The sequence below is a fragment of the Glycine soja genome, chromosome 5 (assembly GCF_004193775.1).
Source record: "Glycine soja cultivar W05 chromosome 5, ASM419377v2, whole genome shotgun sequence".
NCBI classification, from domain to species: Eukaryota; Viridiplantae; Streptophyta; class Magnoliopsida; order Fabales; family Fabaceae; genus Glycine; species Glycine soja.
In genome coordinates this window covers 3082244-3101561 of record NC_041006.1, presented here as the reverse complement: position 1 = coordinate 3101561, position 19318 = coordinate 3082244, and the positions used below count along the sequence as shown (strand labels likewise).

Here is a 19318-nt window from a genome sequence, read left to right as displayed (position 1 = left end):
TAATATTTAGACAAACACAAAAGGGAGTTGAAACATCTTATGTTTACTATTCGTGGATGTTTACAGTCTTCGAATTTTCAAGAATAGCAAATTATCCATCGCCACACCCTTATAGAAAATGGCGACTCATGGCATTGAAATGTAAAAATCCAACTAACCACGCGAAAATTACATTCTAGTAAAACTTGTTAATGTGTATAATACATATATTGGTATAATAAAAATATGGAAAATGTTTTATCAACACCTAATATCTTATCCAACACTGAGAGAAAAAAAATATAAATATAATATGATAGAAAAAGATAAATAAGTCATGTTGGTGGAATATTTAAAATACAGAAATGTTTATTTATTGTTATTCTAAATATACCAATAGTCTGTTTAATTTTAATGACGTATGTGGTGGTTGTTTGGTAAGTGATTTGGGTGTTAAGTTTGCAATATGTAGGGTCCATCTAAGTAATTTTTTCTCTTCTTTCATGGCAGTGCAGAGTGTCTTCAATTTTAAGTGGAAAAATCTTATTTACCCTATTTTCATCTTTAATCAAGACTCTCTCTACTTCTTAAGTTGTGTTTTGGTGTAAGTGATTTCCAATGGGCAAAAACCCAAATGAGACTACTTGTTTGGCGAAGTTTGCGTAGAAATAGTTTACATATGTTTGCCCTTTTATTTTGTCACAAAAAACAATTGATTGTTGAATAAAGGTATATGAGTATTTTTACAAATATTATTATTTTATTTACTCTAGTTCTCACCTATTTCTCCTAAATCCAACAACCTAACATTCAACTTTATTTTTATTTTCTCTAATCATCTCTCTTTTATTTTTTTTGAAGGGGGAAAAAACAATAGAACAGAGTGTTTTTATTTTCTCTAATCATCTCTATTCTATTGTTATCCACTATATTTCTCTCCTCACAAGCTGAGAGAGCTTATCCATTTTTCGTCCGGGTGTTCTACTCCTTCCGCATTCACTTTAGCCTCGCTTGTGTATCCTTCTATGCTCACTTGAAATTACATCCTCTCATTTCATTTAATCCTAGCAACTTGACAATATTACCTTTACTCTATTTCTTACATATTTTTCTTAAATCAAACAACTTAACATTCAACTTTATTTCTCTTAAATCAAATAACTTAACATTCAAATTTATCTCCACTTTGTTTCTCTTCTCTAATTATTTTCAGTCTATTTCTCTCCTCATAACCAATTAGAGCCCAAGAGTTGGTAACCAATATTATTATTTTGCTAATTTTATTGACATTGACCTTTAAAACTTTAAGTAACTAAAAATCATTAAAAAAGGAAATATTTATATACTTTTATCTTTCTGAAGTAATGGTTTTTTAATATAAAAAACTTTTTTTTTACTTTTAATTGCTTAAAACTAGTCCTAAAGACTGAAGTAATGATTTCATTACTGTTTGGGTTCACGAATCAAGATTCCGCTGACAAGAAGAAATATAGTTCCATCATAACTGCAAATAATATATTTAGCTAATTATACAAGAGAAAACAACTGAGTTTTTCAACAGGTATCTTTGGACATTTCTTGTTTTCAAAATAATGAAAGACAAAATGTAAAACACTAATTGTATATTACATTATGACTTTTCATGAAATTACTGACGAATGAGAATCGTAATTCTACGGGCAGAAAAAATAGTGTATATAATCCTACGTCTTATAATTGAACAAGTAATAATCATGTAATAATGCTTTGATTGGTATTACATGCACCCTTTAATTTAAAGGTACAAATGGAAGAGCACTGAACCCATTTAAGGATCAGCGCGACCAGGAATTTCATCATCACTAGATGCACTTTCTTCTTCACTGATGTCTTCCTCATCTCCGCTCTCCTCACCAGCCGTAGAGTTGCAAATGTTTTCCTTCTTAGCATACCGCTCACAATACTCTGTCCCCACAAATAGCAGAGCAATTTTTATATATCTTTTGTCACCATTAAATAGCCCCCATTCACCAAACCTTGGTAACATAACTTAGACAATATATCCAAATATTAAGAAATATATGAAAAATAATATCATCACGTTTGAATAATTTACAGCCTTTGGCCAAATTATGTAGTACTAACCATTGCATGATACAACTTCTTAGGTGTTAAGAGAATAAATAGGGGGAAATTGGGTCCCGGAGTACAAGGACGGTTTTATATCATTACAAACCAAAGTCCAGATGTGATACGCCCAGGATGTTAAGCTAATCAGAAACTGATTAGTTTAGATTAATACGAAAGATTACAATAAGGGTCCTCTAAGCGCATGCAATCAAAATTGGAGTTAAAAATTGCAATTATAAGTGGTAGTGGTAGTAATGGTAGTGGTAACAATGGTGTCAGCAGGCATTGAGGGTGGTGGTGCTGCTGCTGTGCCCAATTGAAATGATAATCAGTGATGACAGCGATAGCAATGGTGTTGGGCGGCAGCAATGATAGTGAAGGTAGCAATGGTAAAAGGGACACACAGGCGGTGACAAGGGTGGCAGTGAAGGTGGAGACAATGGCAGTAGGAGCAGCAAAAACAAGGAAAGTAGTTGCGCAATGTGGGGTGAGGTAATTTTGATTCAGAGTGTAAGGTTGGGAATTGTGAATTGGGAAGTTTTAATTATATTATAATTTCATAGAATTGGACTTAAAATTTCGATTCTAATTCTAAAAGGACATCTAAACATTATAATAAAAATTCCCATGTCCAATTCCAGTTCTATGCAGTATGCACAAATTCGTGCACTAAACAGACACTGGCAGTCCAGGTCATAGGCACTGCGGTTGGATCATAGACTACAATAGGAAACCATTATAATACTTGTCTTAAATGATCAGAAAAAGTAGCCCAACATACAAATATGCTCACCTTTAACTTTCTGGTCATACAGCTCTTTATCCTTCATCATTAACGATGCTGCATCACCATTGAGAGGATCTGAAGCATTTGGATAAAGCAAGAGTTGGGGAAGAAAAGCTTCAAAGACATTTAGAAGATCTGAAAAACACAAGAAACATTGGTCATCTATAAGAAATGAAAAGCATAACAGACTAAACGGACAAGGAGAGGGGACATTAAGGAAGGAGGACATTCCATATTCCTGTTGAATTTCATTTAGATAATTATATACCTCAGTATAAATACACAAGAAATATGAAAAAAATAATAGAACCTTTAGATGGTGGGTACTTGAAACTTTTAATATGAAAGTCTATAACTGACTTACCGAACATTGGACTCCAAGATTGGTTAATGACATCCAAGCATACAGAGCCAGATCTGCAGGTGATGAAACGTACAGAGCAGAATGAGTAATAATCCATGTACGCACAAAACACCAATCAATAGCAAGTTGTTTCTGTGACTTGATACTTCTAAGAAATATCATTTCCCTCTTGTAGAAAATCCCAAAACAATGAAATAGAAACAGAAAAGCATTTTGCTCTCTAGATAAATAAAAGAAAGCAGTTATGCCATCGTGGAACTCAAATCTAAAAAAAAAAAAAAAAGGTAATAATCTACTGCCAACCCAGATCAGGGCAGAAACTACATTGCACAGAAAAAACATTCACCCAAAAAAAGTAAAGAAAGATTGACTAATAGCATATGAAGTGCTCACAGCTCATCAACATTTGGGTGGAAAATTTTGTTCACGAAGCCAATAGAAGGGGATTTGTATGGGTAAGCATCAGGAAGCTCAACCCGAATTTTCCAGACTCCACCTTCATAAAGGCCTGCAACAATCACATAAATTTAGTAAATCAAGGAACAACCAAATAGCTTAAAGATAGGTAATTAGTCTTTTGTACTCAACCCATTTAAAGATAAGGAAACCAATGCCAAGCTAGAAGATGAAGTATAACTATTAGATGGAAATTTATGTTGATAGAAATAAAGGAACTTCTCATTAAAATTGTCTTGTCCTTCCTTTTTCTCCTTCAGAAAGGAAAAAGAAAAGGGGAAATATTTATTTGACAAGCATTTGATTAGTAACTAATTCTTCATATACAAGTACAGTTTCATCAAACAAAAGACTAGGTTAACCATAGAATTTTGACAGTACTTTCTTTTGGACCATGAAACTCCACATTGAACTCATTGAGTCCATCATTTATCGTCTCCACTGTATAATCACTCATCATCCTGGAAAAAAGTAAGGAATATTTGAGAAAAATGACTAGGAAGATTTTGCTATGCGTAAATCATGCATACATGTACAAGTGGGTAAGATGTAAATATTATGCTAAGAGTGATAGTCTCAGTTCATCCGACAGATATAATAGGGAACAATCACAAGCATGCATCTACAAATCAGTACTTGCATGCACTTTCTAACTCTAGACTGATGATAGTATCATTATTGGCATTGTTTGGTCGATGCCAAGTCCCTCAAAAAGGTTCGAGCCTTTGACTCGTTTGGATAAATTTGTAATAAGTACTTATAGGAGAAGAAAATAAGAAGGTGAAATTAATGAAATTTCTCTCAGGTTAAAAGCAACATATGCATATCAATATTTGGAGAAGTTAGATGGGAGAGCTTTTAAAACAGTTGAGCTACATAAAACGTTTTTAGCTTATGAGAGAAATGTGGTTTATTTACCTTATTTATTTCTTCTACAAGTACTTATTGAAAATTTTATTCGTAGTGGGCTCTTATCATTTGTTTTCTTCAAGGTACATATTACTAAATTAAATCAATCCCATATGCCTTCATCATCAATTGCTGTTATCAATTTCAACCAAGCTATTCTAGCCATAAATTTAGCAACTAATTCAAACTTTGTCTATGCTCTCTGATCATGTGTCTATAACAACATCTACCGGTCTATTGTGATACCATAGCCTATAAGCACCATATGGCACCAAATAATACTACTGCATCTTTCTGATTAACAACTTTTTATTTAGGTAACAAGAACATGCATAAATGATATTGCCACCAAGACACCAACATATCGCCATTATTTAGTCTACGACCTATATTGCCACATTACAAGACCAACAAAGTTGCACTAATTGACTAATGTCAATAACACCACAGCAAAGGGAAAAGTATATGATTACTGGAAATAAAAAAAATGGATACAAAATTAAGTTTGCAATAGAAAGCATCATATGTGATTAAGATTGGTTTATTTTTTGGGAGGAAGAAAAGGAAAGTAGAGGGAAGGAGATCGATTTGTAATAAGAATTTACTTTGACAAAGTATTACATGGTTGCAGTTTAATTTCAATCATCAGCATTTAAATAATGTTGCACTAGAAAATAAAATCATAAATAAAGCAGCGTTTTGGTCCTATCACAGGGAAATAAGATGCAATTACACCAGAAAAGACTCCATGGTGATGTTGCACAGAAAGGCAAAGCCCTTATGCCTCAAAGAAGAAGCCATTGCATTTAGCTTCAGGCTTCAGCCAGGAGGCATCTCAATGAAATAAAATGGAAACACATCTTATACACACAACTCAAATGAGAAATTACCCAAGATTGCTGCAGATTTTTCTTCTTTTTTTTTTTGGCACAGGGGATAGGGTTATTATCATGCTGATATTCTCACAGAAACTGCCAACAGACTAAGACTAAGTAAGCAAGTTCATTTTTTTTCATTTTAATTTCCTCAATTGTTCTTAGTAATCTGCAGATTCCTATTCCCACTAAAAAGGGTGATACCTTTATTATGACTAAAAATCAGATTGTGCTAAAATGTAATGTGATGGAGTAAAATCATAAGCAATTTTCTTAAAAAAAATTACTGTTGGATTCTATGTTAGACATTTCATGCTGTGATGAATTCACTTTTCACTTCCAGGTGATTTTTCATAATAGAAACGGCCAATTCATAAGCATGCCTTCTGTCATGAATATTAATAAATGGGTAAAATGCCTTTTCCTTGAAATATTGCCCTTTCTCAACTTACCTCTAAAGTTTACTTCTTATCACTTAACCCTGTTGTTTGATTTTAGGAGAAATCATTACTTTTACAGTTAAAATCATTATGTTTCATGCACACCATGTGACTTACCATCATCAAAAATGAAGTTTTTCTTTATCATGAATCCCCAAATAACTTATAGAAAAAAGGCTATAATAATAATTCAAGAACAGTTTAAAATAATTTAACCATAAACACAGTAAAACAATCTACTTACAGTTTCATTACATCCATTTCTCTTCTCTTGCTTGGAGATGACATGTTGATTATAACAAATCACTTATTTCAACCTGCTACAAGGATAATTAATATTTTCCAAATGCACATATTTGTTACCATCTTCACCACAACAAAAAGGTCTAAAACAAAAAACAATTTCAATGTGCCGCCTATATAAGTTCAATTCACTTCAGTTAAAAATAGAAGAGGATGAGGAACTTGATATATCTCAATATATTTGTTGTGATGTCCTGCATATCAAACCAACACATAAGTTTGCCCACAAAGATTCACCATATGCTGATAAATGATGTAGAAAAGCAGAAAACCCAAGTAAAAGAAACTTTTGCTTTGAAGTAAAAATTAGGATTAATAAATGTGTTTCTATTCATACATAAAAGAAGCCAAATCAGTAAAGAAATACCCTATATCATATGAAGATAGTAGAGAGTCAAAGAGATAAGCTTTTGCATTTAAAGTTCAAAATATCATTTGACAACATAAGACTGATAAGAGACATACAGATTGGATGCAAATGTTAAAAATCAGATACAAACCGGATGGCAAAACCTCAAAAAAAAAATTCCATTCAATAATGTGGATCCAAACAAGATATTGCCATTAGTTCTACATATATGACCCTGTTGATTACTTTCAAAGAATTAAGGAATTTAGTTAGTGGTACTAAACTTGTCAACAATTTGTATAAGTTTTCCACAAAAAACCTTTAAAACTACTGGAATTTCATTCTCTTAATCTCTTTCAACCCAATTACTGCATCTCCATTTAAGGGTATTTTTATAAAAAAGTAAATAAATAAAGCAATTAATGCAGTAGACAATTAAGAGGGGGTCTCATAAAAAAGAACCAACACAAACTGCCCAAAATGTTCCAACAAGAAAAAACTACAGGCAGTATATATGAAGGACAACAGATTGCTTAAGATATATCAATGTTTTTCATTGCATGTTTTGCATAAAAAAAAATTAGTGAAATAATCACTTTTTTTTTAAAAGCTCTCTCGAAATGTTAGCAAAAATAAGCAATTATTTTCCAAAATAAGTTGAATCAAACACATATTACGCATGGCCCAAACAGAAAAAGACAAAATGGACAAGGCAAACTAGACACAAACATAGACAATTCTAGAGGTATATATTATGTGTGTGTCTGGATCAACTTGTATTATCCCATTTCCACGTCCAATTCGTATGAATAACACAAGAGCTAGTATTAGATGCATCAAAATGGCAAGCGGTCATTCTCACTGATGAGCAACCAAACACGCAGTATATAGTTCTGCTCATCATAGCGCATACTCTTGGAAGTTTACATTACAGACAAACTTATACCAAATTCCAACTTAGTATAGAAGAATTCTTCAACAACAACAACAGCCTCATTTCAGAAGGATAGAAGAATACTTCAACTGTTGAAAAGTTCTTATCAAAATGAGACAGACAAGCATCTATGTGAATAAAAAGTGGACCAACATTATCATCCTTCAGAGTATCGAAACACAAAGTTAAAATTTCTAAAGGAGAGAACACTAAACAACAGCAATTAATGAAATGGTCTCATGAGTTATCGAAATATGAAGAAAAAGAGCTTTTCAAAACGAAGTGTGTGATACACAATGTGGCACAACTGCACGCTCTATTTGGCACAAAGTGCAAATACATTAAAGTTAAAATCTTTTGCAAAAGAAAGCGTCCATTTCAAACACGGGCAAAACCCAGAATTCCTTATCTTACTTCGATCAACTTCCCAGCCACCAATGCGGCAAAGAAAAACAAAATGCGAAAAGGCATCATAGCGTTAATCAAACAAAAACAATACCAACCAACAATGTTACAGAAATAATTGATAAAGATTCCGATACAAAGATCCATGGCCGACCCATTTAACCAAACATAAAGAAAAACAATATTGCAATGGCGAGCATGCTTGAATCAGTGCAAAATCAAAAGCAAGAGATGAAAAAAGAGGAAATGTGGATTGGTGTGCATGCGAGAAGTGAAAGTATAATTTGGGGGAAATGATGGCTTGCCTGAAACCCTTTGGCGATGGCGTTGTGATCAGAGAGTAATTGTAATTGCAATTGGAACGAAGAAAGGTCAGAAAGAAAATGAGGAAGAACAAATATATAGGGAGTGGGTGTGAGCGAGATAGAATGTCGACGTGGGACATACCACGTGTTATCAAAAAGGTACGGCAACGTGGCGATTATGTTTCACCAATCTTTTGGTAAGTGTTACTAATTGTTTTTAGTTTTTAGTTTCAAAACTTTTCAAATCAGTCTTTAAAATGTCGTTAGTTTTAATTTTCTTTTCCAATTTTTAGTTTCAAAATAAATTTATTTTGGAAGTATATATCTTACTAAAATAGTTTAAAATTATTTTCTTTATATGATGTTGATGACAATGTGAAGATAAGAATAACATGATGGTGATGATGATGGTATTTATGGTCGTGGTGGTAGGAGTGGTGATAATGATAATAATAATTGTGATCATAGTTTTATTGTTAGTTGAGGTAGTGATGTCAAAGATAATAGTTATAGTGGTGACGCAACAACATTAGTGGGATGGGAGTAGCGATGTCAATGGTGATGGTAATGACAATATTAATGATAGTATTTGTGACCACCGAAATAATCTTTGTCAAATATAGAGAATATATTTTTTTTAATAAAAAATCAAATTTATAAAACTTTTATCTTAATTTTGTAAATGAACGTAAAATTATTTTGAAAATATTTAGAAACCATTTCAATTTCATTTTTGTGAAGCATCTGATTGTTTTAAAATTTATATTTAAAAACCAAAAATTAAAAAACTCACAACCACTTCAAATAACACATAAAAAAGTTAGTTAATAACATTTCATTGCATCAATCTCAATTAAAAATTATATTATTTTTCTAAATTGTTATTCATTAGAATTTGATATCACAAATAAAAATAAGTCATTAGAATTAAAATTATTAAATAAAAAATATTTTAAATATAAACTCATTAAATAAAATAAAATAAATTAAAATTTACTTATATTTAAAATCAATACGCAAAGCAAAATTTTGCTTATATATTCTCAATCGGAAGAAGTGATTCGAATTTATTACTATAGGAATCACAAGTTTTTCTTCTCGAAGGAATCACAAGTTAGAATACATTTATCATTAATTTAAGCACATGATATTACTAAAAGTATAAAATCAGTAAAGCATGTTGTTAGATAAGAGATGAGACCTACTAAAATTTATTAAAAATTATAAAATCAGAAAAGAAAGATGTTATATAAAATATGAAATCTACAAAAATTTGTAATTTTTAATAAACTTCAATCAATAATATAAAAAATACTACGTTTTAGTCATTTAATTTTGGCCTATTTTTACAGAGAATCTTTAAAATATAAATTTTCCTTATTATTAGTCTTTTAATTAATTTACAGAAATTGAGAAAATTTATTAAAATTATTTGTTTTCTTAAGTTTATTTAAAAATGTATGAACATTCTATCATCATGTTAAAGCAGAGAAGTTATTGGAAAGTGTAGTAATATTTGATATAATTACCACTAATGGTATTCAACGAGTATAAGTGAGCTGGCAACATATGCTAAATTTGTAAACCAACATTTTTTACTAATTTGCATTTGTATAATCATAGCCAAAGAATATTATTTCTAAATTACTTTTTATTTAAATTTCATTTAGAAAAAACTTCAACTAATTTTCAAGATAAAGATATAGTTTTCCTTAAAATATGAGTCAAACACTCAAACCGGTTGCTTCGAAGAATTTTTAGATAATCTGTGAGTCATCCAGCTGTTTGAGATATTTCTCTCCTAATTCAATAACTAATCAAAATAGACGATAAAAATAATGACTAATAGTCTCATGGGTGAGTTGAAAACCCGAATTGTTATTGTTATAGTGTTAAGAAAGGACACTTACTAATGAAAAAAAAAATACAACATTTGATGAATTGAAAATATGAAAAAACAGTATTTTTATTCAATATTTTCCATTTTAAAATTTTTAATTGTCTTAATAATACTAACTAACATGTATTATATTATTTTATATACTATATCAAATAAGATTTATACCTTCAAATCCCAAGGCAAGTAGCATCTCTACGATCATATTTCTTTTTATTTAAGTAACACTTAAAATTATACTTATACATACAGGTTAGTAAATTTTATTTTTTATTTTTTATTTTTTTATCAAAATATCATTAATTAAAAATATCCAACAATACTTACAAGAGCACACGATGATAAACAAAGAGTGTCTGAACAATGCACAATAAATAAACAATAGCAACTCAGATATATACGCTCAAAGTTAAAAAAGCTATTCATATTAGTAATTTTAAGACATCTTATCACATAACAAACATGATAAAGCCTTGAAGTTTTCTTACACTTTTTTTCTTCCGTTGTTATTCCTTCTAGATCGACACTTGTCCAGTAACTAACAACCTAAATCTAATTAAGGCGATCCAACACAACCCACAACAAATCTGAGTAAATTAGTATTGAGTAAAGAAACTCATTTAAAGGCAACAAATTTGAGCAACGTAGTGTTGTCTAAAGAAACTCTAGTAATTTGGATATTATTGCAAAAGATGACTCTTACAATTCATTTGAAAGAAGAAGAACAAAAATGTGTTGAAGTAAGAGTAGGAACCCAAAGGAAGAAAACAATGAAATATTTTTTCTTATTGAAGTTACATTGAAGCTACAGCACATTGAAGTATGTAAAATCATACAAGTTAGTTTTGCAATTATTGGATTTACTAGTTTTCCTTCCTCCAACCCTTTACAATATGTTTGATTAAGCTCAAGTAGGGAGGAAGTGAATGAAAGTGTACGAATTTTACCTGTTTGTTAGCGAAGAAACCAAAATTTTGAAATTTCTGTGGACACCACTTGATTTAACATTAAGTTTGTCTTTTATAAACTATTGATGTTAACGCCCTCCTCATACATATTATAATAATAAAACGAATATATAAGAGCATGGGTATCATTTTTTTCTCCTGCATTCGCTTATGTTTTTCAGTAATGAAAGGCATGCAGTTGCTCCCAACCACTTGCTTAATCGATTATGTTATGATATCAATTTTATTGCATCACATATAAATTATAGTCATGCTATAATCAATTATATGCCGTGCAATATATATTATGTGCATTGTCATAAACAACTTTAATTTAAGTATTCTAATTAATATATTATTATTTAAAAATTAAATAAACATTGATTTTAATCAATTTACAAATTATTAGTTATATCATTAATACTTAAATCAAATAAAAAAATAAACTATATCATACTTATAATATATCCAATTAATTTTATTAATTTTTATCACTATTTCTAATAAATTCAAAATATTATTTATAATATTTTTGTATATTTGATAAATTCAACATATTTAATTAGTTAATTAATTTAAAAATATATTATAAATGAATGTTTTGTCACATTGATAAATGATGTCCCTTTTTGATGAATATTAGTCATCAATAAAGTCATTACATATTTTATACCAATAACACAGTTAAAAAAAAAAGTGAACTAAATCATCTTTAGAAAAAAAAACAAAACAAAATGAAGCATACATGACATTAACAAAGTAAAGATAATCCTATCTAGGACAACACCTTCAACAATAATATTTTTATGAAGCATTTATACATATAAAAATATATTTAAATATTTATTAACATATCTACTAACATACATATATTAAATTTAAACTAAATAATTAAAAATATATTAAATATTAATAAAATAATAGAAAAAATTATTTCTATAAATTATAAAATATGATTTAATGCCCCTACAAGGTACCAAGAATTAACCTAGTATATATAAAAAAAAAATGTTTGATTCTATAGGGCTTGACAATCTCATATTTATTCCCTCTAAAATTATTAAAGGACATTATTCAATTCAATTATTCAATCAAATATGTTCTGATTTGAGTTAAAATAATTAAGATTGGCATATATTAATCTTTAATTAATACATTTTTAAATAAGATAATTTTATTAATTAGAATGATCATAGTTTTGATTTTTTCTTTTTTTCTTTTTCTTTTTCTTTTTCCTAATATTTGATATTGAAAGTTTGTTTGTTTAAATTATTTTACAGCTTCAATGTTTTTTTTATCTTTACTTCTTTACTTTTTTCAAACATTTTATCTTTTAATCATTTTTCTATTGATTTGTCTTTTTTTCAAAGTTAAATTTATATTTTTTTTAAGTTTTTCTCAAATATACATAATTTAAGGTCTACCTGTAAATTTTATTAGAACAACAACAAGAAAATGATTTAATAATATTATAAAATATGTTTTAATTGGATTTAAGAAATTATTAATAACACTCAATCATTTATCAAAGAATTCAAGTAGATATTATGGTATTAATTTATTGATTTATTTATAATTCAAAAATCAATTGAATTATACTTCATTACACTTCACACTCCAAATTTATATGATTCAATCATTCTTCTTTTGGGGTGAAAGAGATGATATTTTGATTTGGGGAGAAAACAGGATAAAATCCATATGACCTACTATGTGGTGACAAGTCGCATTATATATCAACTATGAAGAAACAACCTTGATAAAAGAAGAACAATAAAATGTTTTAATAATATTATAAATATGTTATAATTGGACTTAAGAAAGTAATTATTAATAACACAAATCAATCATTTGTAAAATAATTCAAGTAGATATTGATTTGATGTATCAATGCTTAAAATCAATGCATGTATTTGTCACATGCTATTAATTCATATTAAATTTTAAAATTTATATAAACAAAGGAATAAATTAAAAATAATAAACAATTTGCATGAAAGGGTATATAATGTAAGGTTTTTTTTATAATTTTTAATATAATTTTATCCAAATATGATATTTAAAGTTTACTTGATAACCTTTTTTTATAGTTTGAATATTTTTAGATGACTTATAAAGCTTAAAAATTAAATTAAATAAAAAATGGAATTTCTATTGTAACTTAATTTTTTATCTTGTGTCTTCGTTTAGTTCTCTTGTTGTAATCAGAGATATATCTCAACCATGTTTAAGGGCGATTCTTAGCACTTTTTTTCTAGGCCTTTGTCCTTCCGTTCAAAATAAAAATAAATAAATTTATTCAATTTTTTATCCAAAATCAAGCGTTAATCATTTCTCTTTAAAAAAATGTTGTTTATTATATCAAATACAAAATTTTATAACTTGATACATTTTTTTTTCTAAACTAAAAATATGTTTTAAAAATTTTAATACTTTAATTTAAGTATTCTAATTAATATGTTATTATTTAAAAATTAAAAAAAACATTAATTTGAGTCAACTTACAAATTTTTTGTTATATTATTTATGCTTAAATTAAATAAAAAATAAATTATAGTACATCATACCTATAATATATCCAAATGATTTTATTAATTTTATCACTATTTCTCATAAATTGATCTTATTACTTATTTATGTATATATAATAACGTAACGTGTTTAATTATTAATTTAATTAAAAAAAATGTTTTGTAACGTGAACACATGTAACTTTTTTATGAAAATTAATCATAAAAAAATTATTAAATATTTTTTACTAATAATATGATTATAAATAAAAGAACTAAATGAGATTTTTTTTAAAGAAAATTAAAAAAAAATATATAAGACATCATTAAAGTAAAAAAGATCATACCATAGACAACACATATAACAATTTTTTGAAACATGCATATATATAAAAAATTTATTGACATATCTACTAATAAATATTAATTAAAATTTAAACTAAATAATTAATAATATATCAAAAAAATTATTCCTATAAATTATAAAATATAAATTAAATACAAACGCGAAACACGCCACACTAAGGTAATACCTAAAAAGTTAACTTTCACTCCACTTTTTTCCTACCTACTTCCCCATCTATTTCCTTCCTGTCTGCCCAACAGTGCTACAGTTTTCTTTCATTTTAGTTTTTTTTTTTCTTCCTCTTTTTGTACTGTTACTTTATGTATTACATGTGCTACTTAGTTTCCTAGACTCATTTTACACCTAACTTTCATGTTAAAAAAAAAAGAAGGAGAAACCACATTTTCTCTGTAAAAAAAAGGTGAAATACACAAATGTAATAACTAAAAATATCATTATTGGACGATATAAGATTAATTGAATGGTGAAGAGAGAATAAAGGGGATAAGAAGTCAAAGGTTCAACTCCTCCCACTAATAAAAACTATTTACCGACAATAAAAAATAACATTACTGGTTTGGAAACCTGGCCTCCATAATGAAGATAACCCTGTGGCCGTGCAAGCCCCCATTTTCATTCTGTTACTCCGGATAGTAAGAGACAATTGAGAGTTGTTTATTTGATTAAAGAACTATATATAAAAGTACATTCAGATGAACTCAATCGTTATGCGTTGTGAGAAAAAATTTAAATGTTGGCAAGGGTTTGGATTTGGTCCTCAAATGACCAAATTCTTTATCACAAAAATAAAACTAAAACCAACAAGGAACCAAGCAATTACAAACTTCAACTTTTGTTTCAGGCCATTCAAATTTTAACTCGATCGCCAAGGATTTTCTCCATAATAAAAGGCAGTGCCAACCATGAGCGCCACTGTTGCACCTTGGACAACCACACGAGCCCTCATTAACTTCTGGCCTAACTGAGAATTACCTTGTCTAAAACTGATTAAGCCAGCCGTTAGCACACCAGCAGTAACAAGTGCACCTGAAATTAACACATTAAAGTTAATCACAGGAAATTAACCAACATAAGTTGAATGACAAAGACAAGACAATCACAAAGAAGAACCAGCTCCAATCCAATCACCAAAACAAATAGAAAAACATTAAGATTAGCCATCTCCAAACACCAAGCAATGTAAACTTGATGTTTCCCCAATGCCAATTCATTCTCCATCACACATTACAATTTAATTTTGAAATGATCAAATTCCTTATTTCTTATCAAATTCATATTCATGTGCAGGGTGAACGGACGTTCATTACACTTACACCCCATGTCCTTCACATTTCATCAGTCTAGAAAGAAAAAAAAGAGAGAGAGAGACTCCATGTTCCCACTCTAGAAGTGAAATTTCCAATGTCTAAGTTACATGATTCATTTCCTAAATCCATTAGCATACAGTGATCAACAACTTAGTAACTTGATTGATCACTTGTAGGAAAGGGAACATGAGGCACAAAAGGAAGATCCAGCCACCCAAGATACCCGAAGGATTTCATCTAACGGAATTGGTTAGCGGGTGCTGAGCTGGATGGAATTGGATAAGTGGAATATGCTGTCTGTCACTCCTTTTCTGTTATATTTTCTGTTATAGCTTTCTATTATTTTGTCCTGGTGTAATTCAGCAATGCTATATTGTTGTATAAATAGGAATGTTGATGTAAGAAGGCAGCAAGCAATATAGAAATTTCCTTTTCCCCTCTTTGATGCTTAGGAGGTTCCTAGCCCTCGAAGCTAGGCTTGCTTCTTTCCTTTTTCCCTATTCCTAACATTTTGGTGCTCTCATTGTCTTTGCCCATGGCTGACTCCACTCGTTCCAAGACTAACATGGACCGACTCGAGGAAGCCATTGCTGAGCTCACTGCAACTCAACTCATCTTTGCTGCTACCCAAGCCTTCATAGCCTGAATACCTTGGAAACCAGCCACCATTCCCCTTCTTCATCCACTGCTATTCCATCTTCTGGAAAGCTTCTGCGTGAAGGAAAAGCGCAGCAAGTGAGCAGTCCACCTCACCTCCCTCCATTGCAGTTGCAGCCACTCAGACCAGCATGCCGACTCCGCCTTCCATGGCTGCTTCCCACCTCCCTCCTTAAACCTTTTCATCCCTCTGCAACTGATACTGCTGTGGAGTTACCTCGACAGCAGTACGGAACCAACCTGTGCTCACTCCCCTTGCAATTATCAACAATAGGTATGTGTACGAAGTTGATGGTGATGTTTTCTATGTTGTTGATAAATGCCTAAATTATAGTATCCTATTTGGACAAAGGTTAGCACATAATAGAGCTGGAGAACAAGTAGCAGTGGACTCAAGAAATCGTCACCCTGCTGATTTTGCACTGTGCAAGGCTGCTAAACCAGGTGAGCCTAGCTGGGACAGCCCTTGGGATCCTGGAGGACCTGGGTGGCACATTGAATGCTCACTTGAAGGACTCATATCACGTTGAGGACAAGGTGTTTTTGATGGACCAGGGAATAATAGGAAAAGGAACATGAGGTCCAAAAGGAAGATCCAGCCACCCAAGATACCTGAAGGATTTCATCTAACGGAATTGGTTAGCGGGTGCTAAGCTGGATGGAATTGGATAAGTGGAATATGCTGTCTGCCTCTCCTTTTCTGTTATGGCTTTCTGTTATTTTGTCCTGGTGTAATTCAGCAATGCTATATTGCTGTATAAATAGGAATGTTGATGTAAGAAGGCAGCAAGCAATATGGAAATTTCCTTTTCCCCTCTTTGATGCTTAGGAGGTTCCTAGCCCTCAAAGATAGACTTGTTTCTTTCCTTTTTCTCTGTTCCTAACAATCACACTCAAAGTAGGCAGATTCAACAATTACACATAGAATTCAGCAACCTAAGTAAATTTTTTGAACTAACACATCATCCTTTATAAAGTTAGGTAATTCTTATCTTTTCAATTTATGCCTCACACGTATGGACAGTGCAACATTACATATCTGTAAATTTTCAACTCTATTCATCAGGGACATCTCCAAATTATAATCTTTTTTATTTTCTCATTTCCTTTCTCATTAGACAACTCCAGTAGCATACCACGCATATTTTCTCTTTACCCTCTTTTGTTACAGAAATCCTAAGTGACTAAGTCCACAACAACCCTAGATCACACCACTTTTCTTTAGCAACATGGAAGATAAGCCCCTCCTAAGGTCATATTACACCAATTCCTAACTCTCCAAATCCATCAAGTAACTATCTAACCAAAGAGTTTTCCCTAATTATAAACCATCTGAACTCTTTCTCAATCCGATTCTCTTTTCAGTATAAAGAAAAAACGGAATCAAACAGAGACATGAAAAAAGGTAGTCAAATACAACGAATCAAAGATGAGGAAAATTGAAATTGAAATTGAAAGCGTAAAACTGAAGAGGAAGGAAAAGGAAAAATAAATAGGCGACTTTTTACCAATGGGGACAAAAGGGTTCCGAACTCGCTTCTTCTCTTCTTGGAGATAATCTTCAGCCATGTTGAGCAGAAAAGAAAGCAAGGTTGAAGTTGAACCCTAATTGGAGAACCAAGAAGAAGATAGATGGCACGAAATCAATATATGGAAATTAATGGCGGTGGGGTCGGTGCTTGGACAATGCTCTGCCACATACCTGATAATATTAATAGCAGCATATATAATAAGGAAGTAAAGTAAAACCCCCTTTTTTTTTATTTTGGCTTATTGCATTTTTTTTCCTTTAATTTTTCACAATATTTTGAATTTCGTTTCCAATTTTATTTTTTCGTACTTTTCTCTCCAATTTATAAAACATCGCAAATTTTACTCCCACGTAAAAAAAATTACCATAATTAATTAAAAAAAAACGTCACAAAATTGTGTTAATTGTGACAGTTTAAAGAGAAAAAACAAAAACAAAACCCTTACACGATATCTTAACTGTGTCGATTTTTTTACATTGGAACAAAATTCACGTTGTTTTACAAATTTGGGAGCAAATTTTGAAGAAAAAAAAAATAGAGGGCAAAAGATGCGATTGAAGGCGGTATACATTCTTATGTTTTTAATATGAATAATTTAACAATCAATAACTGAATATCAAAAACTAACTTCAAATATTTATATTTTATCTTCAAAATTTAAATACGTTTTTAACATATATTTAATATATAATCTTATGTTTTTCAATATTAACTAAGTTTTTATCGTAACCTCAACAATTTTAGAATTTTGATACGGATGATTTTTTTGTTGGAACACACACTGTTCCTCACTCAATTGCAAGAGATGCAATTCACTCCCTCACACATTCACTCGTGTATCACTCACTGTTTTCTAAGCACAAAATTGCACACCTACTAGAAATAGCACTAGAGACTGAAAATGATAGAATGAAAAACAACCCTTTATTAAGATGTATGATTGCCCTTTTATACAAGCAAAACAAAGTAACAACCCTTCACTCTTAGGCTAGCACTTATAACAGAATTTTAAAATTCTGTTACTCTCTCTTATATACAAAGCCAAAACAGAATTAAACTCTCACACCCTCCCTTAATTTTGATCTCCTAAGTTCATCAAGCCAATTTTGTCCCTTAACATTTTAAACCTCTCCCCTTTGAGGGGTTTGGTTAAAATATCAGCAAGTTGATCAAATGTGCAGCAGTACTCCACTTTCAATTTCTCTTTGTTCACTTGATCCCTAAGATAGTGAAACCTTATTTCTATGTGTTTGCTTCTACCATGAGAGGTTGGATTCTTTGACAGGCTTATAGCTGACTTATTATCCACAAAAAGCTTCACTCCATCACTCTCCTTGATTTTTAATTCCTGTAGTAATGTGTCCAACCAGACAGCTTGACAAGCACTCATTGCAGCTGCAACATACTCAGCTTCACATGTTGATAGAGCCACTATGGATTGCTTCTTAGAACACCACGATATTGGTGTTGCACCATACATGAATATGTAACTTGTAGTACTCTTTCTGTCATCTCTGTCTCCTCCCCAATCTGCATCAGTATATCCCATCAATTCCTCTGAGTTGTTATTGTCTTTATTTGGAAATAAAATTCCAGCATTGATGGTCCCTTTTATGAACCTTAGAATCCTCTTGGCAGTTAGGAGATGAGGAATTCTGGGTCCTTTCGTATATCTACTTACCAGTCCAACAGCAAATTCTAAATCAGGTCTTGAATGACACAAGTACCTGAGAGAACCAACAATCTGTTTAAACTCAGTTGCATCGACTTTGTCTTCCTTGCCCTCCTTTTCAAGTACAAGACCTGCCTCTGTTGGTGTTGCTGCTGAATTACATTCAACCATGTTGAATCTCTTCAATATTTCTGTTGCATACTTGCTCTGGTGC

General features: G+C 30.7%; 2 protein-coding genes across 2 annotated transcripts; both read right to left on the bottom strand.

The window, feature by feature from the left end:
* Positions 1 to 1525: 1525 nt before the first annotated feature.
* LOC114411943 (ubiquitin-conjugating enzyme E2-23 kDa-like) lies at positions 1526 to 8303 on the bottom strand. Its single transcript, XM_028375693.1, has 7 exons — positions 8216 to 8303; positions 6164 to 6236; positions 4077 to 4156; positions 3633 to 3747; positions 3240 to 3292; positions 2882 to 3010; positions 1526 to 1923 (listed from the first exon to the last, which is right to left on the bottom strand). The coding sequence occupies exons 2-7, from the start codon at positions 6205 to 6207 to the stop codon at positions 1787 to 1789; spliced, it is 558 nt and encodes a 185-aa protein (XP_028231494.1). The 5' UTR covers positions 6208 to 6236; positions 8216 to 8303; the 3' UTR covers positions 1526 to 1786.
* A 6265-nt stretch (positions 8304 to 14568) lies between these two features.
* Positions 14569 to 17598, bottom strand: LOC114411944 (RING-H2 finger protein ATL48-like). Its single transcript, XM_028375694.1, has 2 exons — positions 17409 to 17598; positions 14569 to 14962 (listed from the first exon to the last, which is right to left on the bottom strand). Exons 1-2 carry the CDS (start codon positions 17467 to 17469, stop codon positions 14790 to 14792), a joined length of 234 nt encoding a protein of 77 aa, XP_028231495.1. The 5' UTR covers positions 17470 to 17598; the 3' UTR covers positions 14569 to 14789.
* Positions 17599 to 19318: the final 1720 nt, after the last annotated feature.